Source organism: Lutra lutra, chromosome 13 (assembly GCF_902655055.1).
Source record: "Lutra lutra chromosome 13, mLutLut1.2, whole genome shotgun sequence".
Classification (NCBI taxonomy): Eukaryota; Metazoa; Chordata; class Mammalia; order Carnivora; family Mustelidae; genus Lutra; species Lutra lutra.
Genome location: NC_062290.1, coordinates 95,168,690 through 95,185,298, shown reverse-complemented (window position 1 = coordinate 95,185,298; position 16,609 = coordinate 95,168,690). Strand labels below are relative to the sequence as shown.

Below are 16,609 nucleotides of genomic sequence, written 5' to 3'. Positions count from 1 at the left end.
GCGACATCCGGCCCCGCCCCTTCCCCCGCTTCCGCCGCGCCCCACGGGACTTCCGCCGGGAGCTCCGGGAGTTGGCCTTTCCCCCTCTCGCAGCGCCTCGGGCCGCGCGGGGCTCGGTGCATCGGGGAAAGACGGCCGGGCCCGCCGTTGCCGCTGCTGCCGAGGCCGGGCCAGGGTTCCGGGCGGACCCCGCGGGCTCAGGTGAGCGACTGCCGGGGCGCGGGCCGCGGGGGGCGGGCGCGGGGTCCCCCGGGACGCCGGCGGGCAGGGCAGGGCGAGGCCGGCGGGACTGTGGGCGCCCGGCCCGGGCTGTGCCCTGCAGCCGCGGTGGCCCCGAGGACCTCCTGCCCCGAGAGCGTGGAAGCTCCGAGAGCCGCGTGCCCGAGCCCTCCCTGGAGGTCCGAGTGGCTGGGGCCTCGGCCTTCCCCGCTGACACCCCGTGTGCGTCCTGTCCGTGCTGGTCACGGCTCTCGGCAGAACAGACCCAGCAGGTGCATTAGCAGATGCGCAGAGATGGACGGCCTGGGAGCGGGTCCCCAGCCCAGACCCGGGGACGAGCCCCTGCTGCCCTGCAGTCGGGCATACAGTCCCTCCTGTAGGGACTTCAGGCCCTCAACGCCCCCGTCCGCCCTCACCTCCAGTCCTGATGCTGTGGTAGGAAGGGTTGTGGGCTTCCAAGTTTGCCGTTGCATGTGTTAATGTCATAAAAGACTTTCCGCGCCTTGGGGGGCTCAGTCAGTCGACTCCAGCTCTTGATTTCCCCGCAGGTGGTGATCTCAGGGTCTTGGGGTCGAGTCCCACCTGGGGCTCCATGCTGAGCAGGAGTCTGCCTCCCCTCCCTCTGCCCCTCCATCCCCCCCCATGTTCTTGCATGTGTCTCTCTCTCTCTCTCTCAGTTCAATAAATAATACTTTCCCAGCAACCTGTGACTGTTTGACCAACTATGTGGGCCCCTGGCCTTGCCAGGGTGACACGTGAAATGAGCCATCACAGCCTCAGCCCCAGAAACGCTCCCAGAGACAGGCTCTGTCCTTTTATTTACATACAAGAACGGGCAGGGGACGGCTTGTGTCCTTTGCGGTATCAGCTGGAGCTCAGCTGTGATCGCGACCTGGCTGGCCTTCTTTGTTGGCCACCTTCTTCCCCAGTGGGCCTGTGGGTCCTGGGACCTGGGAGCCACTCTGCTCGCTTCTGGCCGCGTCTCCTCCCTGTGTCACCGGGACCAGCTCTCTGACCCTGCAGGCTTCCTTAGCTAAGGAACAGGGGTGCTGAGTGCTGGCCTGGCGCACCTGTCAGGGCTCACGCCTGTGGCATGCCCGGGACGGCAGCTTCCTCAGTAAACGTCTGGGAGCCTCTGCTCTGAGGACCGGCTTCACCCCCAGTGGGGCCTGGGTTTCCTGACCTGCTGGCCTGGAGGTGTCTGGGTACCCAGGGCGGGATCCTGTCCTTCCCGCATCCCTCCCACTCCCCACTCCCCATCCTCCACACCTTCCTGACAACATTTGCTCGGGGCCAGTCCTGCAGCCCTGCTCGGCCCTTCTCAGCCCACTGGCCCACCCGGGTCCCGCCTGGGGCTCCTCGGTGTTGACAGCTGCAACCCCCACTCCCCACCCATCCTGGCAGCTCACACCTTTGACCTGATACCCCCTCACCACCCACAGCTCCAGTCCCATTCCCTTCACTGGGGCTGCAGGAGCCCGGCCGAAGTGCCGGGTCTCTTTCCGTCCTCAACACGCGCCTCAGGTGGGTCTACTGACTCCCTCCTCCTGTGGTGGCCTTCCTCCTTCCGTGTCCTCAACCCCACTCTGCCCTGTCCTGCCTCCCAGTCCAGGACCTGGCTGCCTGCTTCCAGAGAAAATGGAAGCAGCTGGAAGGGACCCCCCCGCTCCGGGTCTACACCCACAGATCTGTCTCCTCCCCCACCCCATCGTTATTTCTGCTCACTAGGGTCAGCCTATCAACATACTGTGATTCTGTCCATCTTAAACCCCTTCTCGAGCCCCCCCCCCCATTTCTTTATCCCCATGTGCCGCAGGACTGCCTCCAAGGGTTCTCAGTGTGTTAGCACTTTTACTGTGCACTTTTTAGGAACTGAGATGTAATTCAGGTATCAGGAAATCCAGTCCTTAGGGGTGCAGGTCACCGTTTTTCCGTGTGCGCAGTGTTGTGCAGCCAAACCCGATGATTCTAGAGTTCTTCCTCACGGTCGCTGGATGCTGGCGCCGCCGCCCCAGCCCCTGGCAGCTGCCGGTCCTGTCTGTACGGGCTTGCGGCTTCGGGGCGTTGGTGTGAACGGCCCGCACGGCACACCGACTCTGCGTCTGGCTTCTCGCTCAGCGTCATTTTTTTTTTTAGGTCCATTCGTGTTGTAGCCTGTGTCAGAATTTTGTTCCTTTTTAAGACCAGTAACGTTCCATTGCAGGGACGGCCCTGCTTTGTGTACCCGTTCACCCACTGATGGGCAGCAGCCACATTTTGGCTGCCACGAAAAATGCTTCTGTGAACATCTGTGTACGAGTTCTGTGTGGACGTGTTCTCAGTTCTCTTGGGTACACACCTGCGAGCGGGGCCGCTGGCTTCTGCCATCACTCCATTGAACCTTGTTCCAGCGGCTGCCCTGGCCCCATTTCCATCATGCTGTGGCCCCTGAGCCAGCTCCAGGCAGCCTTCCCACTGCTGCTGTACCCAAAGGCTTGTCAGGGTCACCAGCAGCCTCCCCTGGGCCTGGGGCCCTGGGCCTGGCCCGTCCTCCCCACTCAGCCCTGACCTCTAGGATGTGACCTCCTCTGGGTCCCCTCTGCCCAGGGTCACCAGCAGCCTCCCCTGGGCTGGGGCCCTGGGCTTGGCCCGTCCTCCCCGACTCAGCCCTGACCTCAAGGATGTGACCTCCTCTGGTCCCCTCTGCCCCCGTCTGGCCCTCCTGCCTCCCCTAGGGCTCTGTCCTTACTTCCCTGTGCACTCCCTGCCTGGTGCTCCCATAGTCGGAGTGACTGCTGGGGTGTCTGCTGCATCTGCTCTTAGACTGGCTTTATTTCCCTAATAGGAGGGTGGAGGCAGCCCACCCCCATCACCTCTGTCACCGGATGCTCTGGGCCGTGTCACCTCTGTCACCCCAGACGTCCCCGTGTGGAGGACGCTCCGCGGACGACGAGTACAGGGCCCACGGGCCTCGGGAGCAGCAGGGTGAGAGAAGGTCACATACTCTGACTCCGTTCATGTAACTTTCTTAAATGACAAGTTGTATCAATGGAGAACAGATGCGCGGCCGCCTGGGGCCACTGACAGATGAATGCCGTGAACGGCAGCACTGCGGGGTCCCAAGGGCAGGTGCTCTGGGTCGCGGCGGGATCCACGTCAGGCCCTGCTTGTGACGTTGACTACGGTGACACCTGAGAGACCGCATAGAGCGCATATGGGGCAGCTCTTCTCACTCCCAAGTGCGCGTATCTATCTCCAGTTATCTCAGAATAAGTGTCTAAAACCATTTTTTTTAAATTTTATTTATTTATTTGACAGACAGAGACCACAAGCAGGAGGGGGAGCGGGGAGCAGGCTTCCCGCTGAGCAGAGAGCCCGATGCGGGGCTCGATCCCAGGACCCTGAGATCATGACCTGAGCCGAAGGCAGAGGCTTAACGGACTGAGCCACCAGGCGCCCTGTTTAAAACCATTTTTAAAAAGGAAGGTTTCAGGAGCGCCTGGGGGGCTCAGCGGGTTAAAGCCTCTGCCTTCGGCTCAGGTCATGATCCCAGGGTCCTGGGATCGAGCCCCACATCGGGCTCTCTGCTCAGCGGGAAGCCTGCTTCCTCCTCTCTCTGCCTGTCTCGCTGCCTACTTGTGATCTCTATCTGTCAAATAAATAAATAAAATCTTTAAAAAAAAAAAAAAAAAGGAAGGTTTCAGTGATAGGTTTTTCTATTTAACGGACGTCCTGAAGGTTGAAATGATTAATGAGCCTAAGATTCTTCCAGCTCTGAAATTCAACTGCTTAAACGTTGTGCAGAAAACTTCCTTCTGTCTGAGCTAAAATCTCTTCCCAGGCAGGCGTTGAGGCGTCTGGAGTGGCGCAGCCCACGGCCGACCTGAAGCTAGCCTTCACAGACGGGCGGCCTGCTATCCTGAGGGAGGGTGACCACGTCAGCACTCTGGGGAGGCCTGCCAGGACCGTGAGGATCCCACAGTTGCTCCATCAGTGGAAGAGTCCAGAAAAGGGAGCCATTTCTAAGGTAGGACTGTGACTCAGCTAGTGGTCAGCGTAGTGCTGGAACTTATTTTTACTTTCCTTCTTTTTTTTTTTTTTTTTATTAAAGATTTTTATTTATTTATTTGACTGAGATCACAAGTAGGCAGAGACACAGGCAGAGAGAGGGGAGGAAGCAGGCTCCCCGCTGACCAAAGAGCCCGATGTGGGGCTCGATCCCAGGACCCTGGGATCATGACCTGAGCCGAAGGCAGAGGCTTTAACCCGCTGAGCCCCCCAGGCGCCCCTGGAACTTATTTTTAAAGGAATGTAATAGTTGTGGTTCATTCTGGAGCACAGATGTCAAAGACATGGCAGGAATTGGCTTTAGCCCAATGCAAAGAAGTGTGTGGGTTTTTTTTTTCTTTCTTTTTAAACAACAGGCACTTTCAAAGAAAAAATAAAATCAAAATAAGATTTTTCTCTCAGGAAATAAAAATAACCTTGGTGTGATGGAAATGCTTGGTGTTGGAGACCAGCTTCCGGAGGCCTGGCCCCGACTGGGGCTGTGTCTGATTCAGGGCCACGAGCACGTTCCGTGGAGGGTTCCATGGAGGGTTCCGTGGGGAGGCGCCTGTCAGCCACAGCTCTGAAACCCACCGCCACAGCCGTTTCATAGGCTGCTGACCGTTCACTCGGGCGCTCATACCTCTGCCACCCCAGGGAATCTTCGAGAGGAAAACCAGAAGGACACAGAAGGCAGCTGTGCAAACAGGAAGCGGCCCACGATTCATCCCCTTTCAGGTTCAGAGCTGGGACTGTAACCCTGGGAAAATTTTAGCGCACCTCTGCAGACCTCTGTGGTGGTCAAGGGCTTCCTCCTCCATGGGCACCGGGCCAGCAGCGCCCGCCCCTCTGCTCTCCCGGACCCAAGCCAGCACCGGTTACCTGGCCTTGCAGCTTCGATTGGAGGAACATGTTGCTGCTGGTCCCTGAGCTCCATTTCTACACGCAGCCCTTCCAAAGTGGGTGTCTGTCTGGGCCAGGACCGGCAAGTCAGATACAAGACGATCCCTCAGCTGTCCAGGGCCCTGCAGCGCAGCCACTCCGAGCCCCCGGGCCTGTCTCCGCGCATGTGCTGCAGACCGCAGGGGAAGGCGGGAAGCCGGCCGGGCTGAGAACCTCAGAGCAGACCCACAGCCTCACGTGACGTCCGATGAAGCCAGTGAAATGGCAAAAAAGGGAGGAGTGTGTGCTGCTGAAGTGAAACAGGAGGAGAATCCTGAGTGCCAAGGAGACCTGGACAGAAACAGTGGGTCATTTCCAAGGGAGGGAGAAGCAGGCCAACACAGCAGCTCTGCGGTCAGAAGGAAGCAGAGCATCTCTGAGGGACACACAAATCCCAGGAAGCCCGAATGCAGCCAGAGAGGGAGGAAATCGCACCCGAAGAAGTAAAAAACAAATGGAAGAAACCAAAAGGCAGAAGAGGGAGTTGATAAAGAGAAAAGCTTAATTAATTAAGTAATTAAATCAGGAAGTGTAGAATTAGACCGAAAAGTAGTCCTTTTTTTTTTTAAGATTTTGTTTATTTATTTGACAGAGAGAGTGTGAGCACAAGCAGGGGGAGGGGCAGAGGGAGAAGCCGACTCCCCGCTGAGCAGGGAGCCTGATGCGGGGCTTGATCCCAGAACCCTGGGATCATGACCTGAGCCGGAGGCAGATGCGTAACCCACTGAGCCCCCAGGTTTCCCTGAAAACTAGCTCTTAAAAAGACCCGTGAGGGGCGCCTAGGGGGCTCAGTCCATGAAGCGTCTGCCTTCGGCTCAGGTCATGATCCTGGATTCCCCGGATCGAGTCCCGCATCAGGAGTCTGCTTCTCCCTCTGACCCTGCCCCCTCATGCTTGCTCGCTCTCCTTCTCATTCTCTCAAATAAATAAACAAGATCTTAAAAAAAAAGACCAATGAGACACACTTCTGAGGAGACTAAGAAAAAACAGGACCGGGAGAATGACACTCAGTGTTAATGGAGGGGACCGCGTATTTGCCCCATCTGCGGTGACACCGCGGTCACGGCGGGAAAACCTCCTCGAGAAGCGGGATGACTGCCCCGCAGTCCAGCCTATCCCAGCCGCCCGGCAGGAAACAGGAAATCGGAGCTGGGTGCCGAGCATCAGAGACCCACGGGCTGTCCGGCTCCAGCTGCACGGGCAGTGGGTGGCCCCCGGCCCCCGCTGAGCCTGGAGACAGCGCAGGCCCACCTCATTCTGGCTGCGACCCCCAGGACCCGGAGCAGGACCCTGCGGTCAGGCCGCTTCCTGCACCTGACCCGCGAGGGATGGTCAAGGGTCGTTCTACTCTAAGCCACTGCGTTTGGGGCCATTCGTTTGGCAGCAGCGCGTGGCCCCCGAGCGGTCAGCACCACGGGTCAGATCGCCAGGGCAGAGCCAGGCCCGTGGGCAGCCCGGGGCAGACCATACAACGGCGAGAGGGCCTGGTGTCCATGGGGCGGGCCACCTCCCCACAGCCTGGCGGGGCTCTCGGAGCAGGTGGCCCCATGTCCTTCCCAAAGCTAAGGTTTCCTCGGAGTATAAAAATCTTTAAAAAGGTTGTAAACTTTATTTGAGAGAGAGCGCATGCGCACAAGTGGGAGGGACAGAGGGAGAGAGACTCCCAGGCACTGAGCTCAGTGCAGAGCCTGCCGCGGGGCTCCGTCCCACCACCTGGAGACCAGAACCTGACCCCACGCCAAGGGCCCACGCTGATGTGACCGCTCCACCCACGCACCCCAAGTTTAACTTTTAAAGTTTCATTTATGATTTTCTTTCTTCATGATTAGGAAGTGCGGTGTGTTCATTGTATAACATGTAGCAAATACAAAAACAAGAAACAGAAAATGGAAGGGGCGGCCTGCCCCCCCACCCCCACTGGTGCCTGCGTGGCTCCCGGTCTGTCTCATATTGATGGGGCTGGGGTGTCCTGCAGCCCACACTGTAGTGCAGTGGCTTTCCGTCAAATACAACTGTGTGCCACGTTGTGAGGTCCTTTTTTCCCAACGACATTAAATGTTTTTGTAAAATGTTTTTAAGTAGCCATTCATCATTCATGTGATTCTACCCCGTTATTGGACAGTGGGAGGCCCGCACCGGAGCGGGCGGGGAGCTGGAAAGCCCGACTGAATGGTGGGGCCAGTGACTTCTGGCTCGTGCCCTCTCCTGCTGACCCCTGCACCCAGTGGGAAGGGTCCCAGGAGAGGCGCTCCAGCGAGGCCCCCAGACAGGGCTGAAGCCGACTTGACCAACTGGAGTGACCCTGACAGTGTGCACATCGTGGCGGGGTGCAGCCCAGAAGCAGTGGGGCACCTCCCACAGCTGCTCCGGAGGGACCCCCACCCCCCACGTGGCATCTCTGGAAAGGTACTTTCTTGTGTTTTAGATTGGTGATCCTAATTTTTAGAGAAAGGAGCAACTCTTAGGTCAGTAAGTTAAAAATCCCTCCCGGGGCACCCTGGGGGCTCAGTGGGTTAAGCCTCTGCCTTCGGCCCAGGTCATGATCTCAGGGTCCTGGGATCGAGCCCCGCATCGGGCTCTCTGCTCAGCGGGGAGCCTGCTTCCCCCTCTGTCTCTGCCTGCCTGTTTGTGATCTCTGTCTGTGAAATAAATAAATAAAATCTTTTATATATATGTATATATATGTGTATATATACTCACATATATTTATATATCTCCTGACTCCAGTATTCCCTGAATATCTTCGTTTCCACCCGTAATTGATACAAAAAAATCAGTACTGAGACATTTTATGCTCCTAGCCCAGGTACATTTTGCAGTTAAGGCAGGACGTGGCTGACCGTGGGACGGTGCAGGGCGAGGAGGGGACAGGGCCTCCCTGTGGGGGCGACGGCATCTGGAGTCCGAGGCTGGTGCCGGCCCCTGGCTGCCTGTGTTCCTGCCCCGCGTTTCTACGGTGCACGCCTTGTCAGTCACATGGGGTGGCCCAGGAGGGCTGGGTGCAGGTGTGGTGGCCCGGGCAGGAGTCATGCTCTCGGAAGGGCTCTGGCACAGTGAGGCGACAGCACCCCCATCACCCTCTCCTGGGCCTCAGCCACCTGTGATGAAGGGCACGGGAAGCACCTATGGGAGTCACACAGCTGCCACCTCTGTGTTTGCAGAAAACAGTGTAGGACAGCGGTGTAGGAAGCACGACCTGGCGTCCAAAGGAGAGTGCTCTGATGACCTATTTAAAGGTCGCCTCCGTGAACCAGAATGTGGAGGAAACTCCGTCCTACGCCGTGTCCCGCTCTGCTGGGACAGGTGGACAGCTGGGCGGAAGGCTGAGCCCCGGCCCCACCAGGCTGCTTGGACTCTCAGCGGGCAATGTAGCTTCTTTTGGGTCCTTTAATTTCTGCCCTTTGCCTTCAGTTTCCACCTTTCTGGGTTATGTGAGGGGCAGCTTTAGGTCCGGAAACATCTTGAAGCACCCGGGAGCCTGGTCCTCTGGGCTTCCGGCAGTGTCCCAGGCTTGGCCACTGTGTTCCTCCCATGCACGAAGCCTATAGTGGGAAGACCCCGGGCCCTGTCTTTCCCTCCTGTGGAACAGAGGAGACAGCCAGATCACAGCCAGTGCCGGGCAGGCGTCGTGAGCCCTTGCTCTGTGGTTCTCAATGCCCTCACTTAGCCTACAGTGCCCGCTTCACGGTGTGGCTGGACCGGGACCCCAGCCTGGGTGGTGCCAATGCCAGGGGCTCCGTCTGGAGGGTGACCCTGCAGAGGTGCCCTCTTGCCCCTGGCTGGGCCTGGTTGAGGGGCTGGGTTCCAGGAGGCCTTGGGTCTGGCTTGGTCAGTGTGCTGAGCGGGAGGCCGTGGGGCACAGGGCTGGAACATCCAGGGGCTCCTGCAGCATCCCCAACCTACAGCAGATGCCAGGCGTGGCCTGGGTCAACCTCAGAATTAAAACAGCTAGTTATTTTACCAGCGAAATGGGTTTGCTGGGGAATGACACGGGAGTCGGAATTCAGGACAAGCAAGCTGTGGCAAACCCACAGGCTAGTCCGGAGAACACAGAGGAGGCCCCTCGGAGGGAAGTGAGGGCTCAGGGCGCTCGCAGCTTCTCACTGAGTTTGCAGGGCAAGGGCGGAGCCGTCCTTTCTCCTGCTGAGGGGTGACGTAGTGTGGACGGTCATCTTGTCCAGCCAGGGCGGCATGGCCAGACGCTCGGGCTGAGAGCTCCCCCTGCCGGCCGCCTGGCTCCATGGAAAATGAGGTTTCCTTTTATTGGGTTTTGAAGCCGCCAGGGGTCTGGCTGGAGGGCACCGCTCCCAGGTGGGCACCCAGTTAAACTCGGGGCCCAGCTGTCGGAGGAGGCAGTCTGTCCTGCCCCCTCCTGCAGGTGGGGGCCTGGAGCACCCCGCTGCAGGGCAGGGGCAGAGGGCGGGTGGGCTCTCTGAGGCCCGCATTCCGATGTGTGGCTCGGTTCCCACCAAGAAAAAGTTGTGAGGCCTGAACAAGTTGCACGCGTTGACGTTCATTTTAAATGGAAGTTCCAAGGCTTCCAGGAGGCCGTCCCGGTGGGCTCCAGAAGGCCATCCCTGGGAAGGCCTGGTCTTGGTGTAGCCTCCAAACCCTGAACGGCATTTTCAGCTCAAGACAATCTGGACTGCAAGCAGACTTTTTTCTCTTTAAAATGAGGTCAATTAAAACAGTCTGCCATGGGGTGAATTTGACTCTGGTCTTTGCCAGCTCAGAAGCACGTGGGCTTGTGGATTTTGGATTCCAGGCTCCGGAGCAGAACAAAGCTTGTGTAAGGAGAGCTGAGCTGGGTTTCCCGTGGCCTCACCCTTTCTCAAGGAGGAGGGTCTGGGTCTGTCTACCTGCCCTGGGGCTCGCCCAAGGACACAGCCCGCCCCCGCCCACCCCCCCCCACCAGCCCCCCCCCCCCCCCCCCCCCCCCGCCTCTAGCTGCCACACTCCCAGAGGAAAGGGGATGGTAGTCTGGGGCAGATCTTGGAGTTGCAGGGGTTTCTCCCCTGAGGTTAGAAAAAGCCCCTCTCGAAGAAAAGAGCCATGTGGTCCTCTGACCCCTTTGCAGGCTGACCAGCAGAGCAGGTGGCTGCCGTGCAGAGGTGGTCATCAGGATCATGGCCGTGTGGACAGAGCCTGGCCCCAGGTGGTGAATGGACCGCAGGGCAGCGTTCCTTCTGGGGTGACCTGACTTGCAGGGCTCAGAGGGACCTTTGCCCTGCACTGATGCTGGTCATTATTTTAAGTCTGATCAGAGCGAGGCTCCCTTTTTAAAGAAGAGCCCACAGGCCCACCCAGATGTGGGGACGGCCAATGAGATGGGGGTGGCCTGGGGGTCTGGCTCTGCTGGGGGGGGGCTCTGTAGGGGACCTGTCCGCGGGCCCACGGCTTCCACTTGAGCCCCTTTAGCAGCCCCCCAGAGTGGCCTGCAGCTCAGGGTGGCATAGGGAGCCCGCGGTGGGGCCCAGAGACGGAGGCCGGGAAGAGCCACTCTTTGAGGTGGCCCTCCGTCAGCCCTGCAGTAGGTGGACGCTTGGCCCTTGTTTCTGGAGAGCCCCGCATCGTGCTGTTTACTCTTCCCCATCCCCCCGGCCTTCTGTCCAGGGATGCAGGCCCCAGCATGCATGGGCCTTTCCCCACCCCAGCCAGGAACTCACTGCCCCTGGGGGGTGGACCCTGCCAGAGGGTCTGTTCGGGACCCCTTCTGCACCTGCTGTGAAGTGTCAAGGGCTCCAGAAGTGCTGAACAAGGGTGCCAACACTGTGGGGCATGCAGGCCAGGCCCTGGTCTTGCTGAGGCTTGTAGGCAGCTCTAAGTTGGCCGCACAAGGAACTGGGGTCTGGGTGAGGCATGTCTGTTAGGGTGAAGGAAGGACTAGAGGAAGAAATGGGCGGGCCTCCTGGTGGCTTTTCAGAGAGGGGCCCGTGTCATGGGGAATATGGCCAGCGTCCCCTCCTGGGGATCCTCTGGTGGGCCCAAGAGTCATCCTCTGACCTGAGGCCAAAGGGGCCAGAGGTCTCCTTGGCATGGCCCACGGGGGGCCTAACCCCCAGCACCTCAGAATGGGATCATATTTGGCGATGGGGTCTTTCCAGAGGTAACTAAAGTAAAATGAGGTCAGTAGGATGGTGTCCCTTGTGAGAAGAGGAGAGTGGGCACAGACACAGGAGAAGACAGCGTCTGCACACGGGGAGAGGCCTCAGGAGCCTCTGACCCTGCCAACACCTTGATATTGGACTTCCAGTCCCCAGAACTGGGAGAAAGTGAATTTCTGTTGTCACAGCTGCTTGTCTGTGGCACTTTGCTTTGGCTGCCCTAGGAGACCCCTACTACCCTCCAGGGGCCCAGTCTGTGGGCTGGGTGGGGTCGAACGTGCACTGCGGGGACCACCCCATCCCACAGCCCGGTCTCTTTGGCCGGGTGCCCGCAGATCCAGGCCGTGGAGGGTGGAGGTGCGCAGAGCCCCAGGGCAGGTGGGAGTGATTTCCAAGGGGAGAACAGTGCAGGCCAACAGCTCTGGTGGACTACGGTGCAGAGCTCCTGCAGCATCTGCGGCGTGCGGTGCGCAGGGCGTGTGTCCCGTGGGAGGTGTGCCCGTCGCGAGGGCGCTGGGACCGTGGGCACTGGCTGGGGCCGCTTCCCTCGCTGTGCTTGAGGCCCATTAAAAGGGCAGCAAAGACATTTTAAAAAGATGGCTTTGCCTTTTTCATAAAGACAGAAGCACTTACAGGTAAAGAGAAGGGAAGAAGTGCGAGGCCCCGTGGAGATGGAAGGCCACTGCCGAGGGTTGCCCTCTAGCCGCCTGGGGACCTGGGGTGCGGGGCAGGGGGTGGCCCCCAGCCTGGCCACAGCGCCCAGGGCAGCTCCAGATTGCAGGCAGGGTCTCAGGAGGTTTTCAGAGGGAGGGTTCGGACCCCGGCCCTCTGGGGACCTGGGCTATGGCCACCCAGTGCCCCCCTGCAGGTGAGGATGGGGGCGTCTCTTCCTGACAGACGAGCCGAGGTGTGACCTTCGGGACCCAGGCCCCAGGTACCTACAGTGAGCCCCCGTTCCCAGGGCCCCCCCTGCCCAGCACCCACACAGCTGCTCTGTGTCCCTCTCGGTCTCCAGACACTTGAGCAAAGCTTCTGAGAGGAGAGACACACCAGGTGAGCAGGAAGGGGGGCGAGTGTGCAGGAAAACAGACGGAGTCGTGAGGTCCTCTGGGGCGAAAGGAGAAACGACTCCTGATTAATAGTTTCGGTAGCAGAAGTGAGTAAGTCAGTGATCATTCTGCAAAATAAAGTTCAGGAAATCTCTGCTGAAGGCAGAGAAGGGGAAAGATCAGAAAATGAGAGGTTCTTCCAGGAAGGGCAGTATCTAAGAATACTTACAGCACGGGGTGCCGGGGGTGTTCAGGGAAGTGGCTGCCTTCAGCTCAGGTCAGGATCCTGGAGGCCTGGGATCGAGACCCCCCGTCAGGCGCCCTGGTCAGGGGAGGGGGGATGTCTGCTTCCCCTCGCTCTCTGCTTGTCTCTGTTGCTCTTTCTCAAATAAATAAGTAAAATCCTAAAAAAAACACCACACACAGCACAGTCCTTACAGCCCAGGGTAAACAGGGAGGCCAGGACATTATCAAGGAAAAATAAAAGACACGTCCCAGCACCGAGGAACGTAAGAGCCCCTGGCAGACCCCACGCCCTCCCGCCCTGAGGCGCGGTGCTGTTAAGGGGAGGCCCTGCATGAGGAAAAGAAAAGCATCCTGTGTGATGTTGGGAGTCAGGTGGCTTCAGACCTCTGGGCACGGACATGAGGGCCTAGAAGACAGCGGGGACCATCAGCATCCCATATCTGGGGGCTGGCCTGCAGCTGAGAGCTGCGGCCCAGTGAGGACACCTCCCGACAACCGGACACTTGGTAAATGTTCTTCCCGGGAAGATTCTGGAGAGCGCGCTCTTCTGGAAACAGGAGGAAAACAGAAAGGTGAGGACTTGGAAGTCAAGAAACGCAGGACACACAGAGAAAGAAGAGAGAAGGGGAGTCCCATGCCACAGGGCTGGAGAGCTTCTGTCCAGACGGAGATGGTGGACAGTGGCTTGAGACGGGGTGTCGCTGAAACCCAGTGCTAGGCTTCCCAGCTTGTTCCGACCTGCAGAGAGAGGGACCGCGGTGCTGTCCGAGCCCCATCAGCCGCGGCAGGGCAGAACAGCCCGCAGCAACGAAGTGTGTCACTTGTTCTCTCTTCTTCCCTCCCCCACCCGCTAGAGAGGACCGTCTCCGGTGATCTGTCCTCAGATTCACACTCATCTGCCGTCTCCAAACCAGTGACTCTCCATTTCAGTTATTAAACTTTCTTTAAGAAATATTTTATTTATTTATCTGACAGAGAGGGACACGGCGAGAGAAGGACCACAAGCAGGGCAAGTGGGAGAGGGAGAAGCAGGCTCTCCGCCTGGGATCATGACCTGAGCCAAAGGCAGACACTTAACAACTGAGCCCCCCAGGCGCCCCTTCACACACTTGTAATAGTTGTATTTATCTTTGATAAATCCCACAGCTGAGCCATTTGGAGTTGGTTTCTATTATCTGGGTGGTTGGTTTTTTTTTCTGCCTTGATTACAGGTCATAGTTTCCTGTATCTTGGTAGATCTTGCGATTTATTACGTGTTGCATATTGTAAGTGAAGCTTGTGGCAGCCCTGGATTCTGGGTTCTATTATGTTCCTGTGAAGAATGTTGACTTTTGTTGTGGCAGGCAGTGAATTTCTAGCTGATCACCTTGAGCAAGTCGGCATGGCTTGACATTTCGTTAGCGGGGATCTTTGTCTTGGTGGGACTCGACCTACGATGTACCCCAATGTTGATTTCTTGGGGCTTGGTTTGGGATTTTGGCAGGGCAGGTCAGAGTGGGGCTCAGTCTAGGCCTTGTCCTAAGGCCTGGCCTTTCTGGAGTCTTGGCTGGTGTTGGCTGGGCTGGAGTGCTCCTGTCTCTGTTACCCTCTCAGCCCTGAGGCTGCCATTTCTGGGGGCCCTGTCCCACAGAGGCTCGGCTGCCTCCGTCACCTGGAGGGAGGCTGTGCTCTCTGGACCCCGGGTCAGTGGTCTGGGCCGGGAGCTTGCCCCTGGGTGGGAGCCGGTCACCCCGGGGTGTTGGGCACTGTCCTGCTGTCAGGAGGCGTGTTGTGCCCAGCGGTTCCCAGTGAGGGGGCGGCCCAGCCCGAGCGCCCTGCACGGCTGGAGCAGAAGTCCGGAGCGAACGGAGCAGGAAAGGAGAAACCGCCACGGCACACGGCTCAGCATTGGGAGATATTTACACACGTCTGCTCGTGTCTTCTCTAAACAGTGAGCCAGAGGCGGGCTCTCACAGAACGGCTGTAGGTGGGCGGCCCCGGGGGTGCGAGAGTGAACCCTTCCCTTCACGTTGGTCAGTCACACGCCAGACTGGAAGCTAAACCGTCAGCATACGGTTTAGAAATACGAATGTGGCGCCTGGGGGGTTCAGTGGGCCAAGTGTCTGCCTTCGGCTCAGTCATGATCCTGGGGGCCTGGGATCGAGCCCCACATCCGGCTCCCTGCTCAGCGGGGAACCTGCTTCTCCCTCTGCCGCTCTCCCTGCTTGTGTTTCCTCTCACTGTCTCTCCCTTTCGGTCAAATAAATATATAAACTCTTTAAAAAGAAAAAGAAACTGTCTGAAGGGACACCTAAGAGGGCTCCTGGAGTTTCGGGGGACGAAGCGGAGCTGCTGCACTGAGCCTGTGCTCAGGGGTTGCATGGGGGGCCCTGCCCTTCTCACGACGGTGCCCAGGAAGACCGCGTCGGGGAACAAAGTCTTCCCGAGGCCTCGCGTAGCCCATTAAAGGAGGAAAACCAGCCGTCTCCATCAGTGTAGAGAAGTGGGTTGGGGAGGGTGAACACTTGCTGGGCCCTGGGCATAACCGCCTGACCTGACCAGAATATTTCGAGGCGGGAGCGCCTGTGTGGGTCATCACGGCAAGCCCGCCTCTGCCGGCAGCTCTGAGCATCCCCGGCCAGCAGGGGGGCCGAGGCTGCCTGGGCCCCCCGTGCCAGGACAGCGTGGGGACGAGAGTGTGAGTATCGCTCGTGGGACAGAGTATCGCTCTCCGCCAGGTCCTCCCTCCTCGAGCTGCCTGTCACCTCCCTGGCCCCACCTTGAGGATGGACCTGCCAGACACAGCTGGAGACCCCACCGGCGACCCTGTTGGGACCAAGGGCTGTTCTGCGGGTGAGTCCGTGTCCCCGATGGGCACCACTGGGCAGGGCCAGGTAGCGGGGACGTGTGAGGAATGCAGGCGTGTGTGCTGGCTGTGTGGACAGCGTGTGTACGTGGGGCTGTCTATACATGGGCACCCCAGGTGGAAGGTGTCCTTGTGCTCCAGCCTCATGTGGGGCATGGACGCAAGCACACAGGTGACACAGCTTTCCTGGCCTGAGGGCTGCAGTAGGCACTGCTCTGTGCCCTGTGAAGGGGGCCACCAGCTCCCAAGGTGCACACAAGGTGGTCTTGTTGTCCCCAGGTGGGCTGCCTGCTGGCCACTGGCTTGCTAGCTGCCAGAGGACTGTGTGACTGGACCAGCACCACTGGGGAGGACAGAGCCCCCCATGGCAGTGTGGGGGTACTGGTGGGAGGGACGGGAGTTTCTCTGAGTCCTGGCACCGCCCCGCTCACCGAGTCTCTGGGCTGGACTCTGGCATTGTATTCATCTTGCCAAGAAGAAGCAAGGAGGGAAGCAGGGTGTGTCTGAGAAGCAGGGGCCTGGGTCAGCTACAGGCATGGGAGCCCAAAGCCGCCTGTGGCAGTCCTGCCCTATGCCCAGGCCGGGATCCTGACCAGAGATGAGGGGCCTGTTTGGGCACAGAAGCCTCCCCTGTGGGGAAGGGAGGCATTTTCGCTTTGGTGGCCGTGGAGGTGGTCTCGTTTCTACCCTGAGAACTGGTCCCACATCCCAGCACGACTCTTTTGTCCTGGGGGGCCGTGGTCTCCACACACGTGCCACAGGGGCCTCCTGGGTCATCACTTCGGGGTCAGCCCTGGGTATTGAACCAACGAGCAGCCAGAGACAGGCGTGGGGTCTAGGGTCTGAAGGGCCGGGACTTGGGGTGCAGCTGGGGCCCACGGGCTCATAGGTGCACAGGGCCTCTTCAGGCCCCTTCCTCCCTCAGGGCCTCCCCCCAGACCTGTGCCCGTCCCCACGGGGCTGCATATAGGGTGGGGCTCCATGATGTCACACGTGGCCATCACTACGTGGGCCTCAGCCTGAGGTGTGCAGGGTCTCACCCTTGGCCTGCTGGAGCCAGCAAAGGGGCAGGCCACCCTGAGAACAGACACAGCCCCCCTTGGGTTAGACACAGCCTCCCCGGGTCAGACACAGCCCCTCCGGGTCAGACAGCCCCCCACTCCATCAGACACGGCGGG

General features: G+C 59.2%; 1 protein-coding gene across 1 annotated transcript in view; it reads left to right on the top strand.

Annotated features, from left to right (window-relative positions):
• The first annotated feature begins 32 nt into the window (after nt 1-32).
• EXD3 (exonuclease 3'-5' domain containing 3) overlaps nt 33-16,609 on the top strand; it is an 83,867-nt gene continuing 67,290 nt past the window's right edge. The window contains 4 exon segments of the mRNA XM_047699304.1: nt 33-201; nt 3,044-3,183; nt 4,044-4,225; nt 15,304-15,418. Coding sequence (XP_047555260.1) covers nt 3,084-3,183; nt 4,044-4,225; nt 15,304-15,418 — 397 coding nt within the window. The 5' untranslated portion in view covers nt 33-201; nt 3,044-3,083.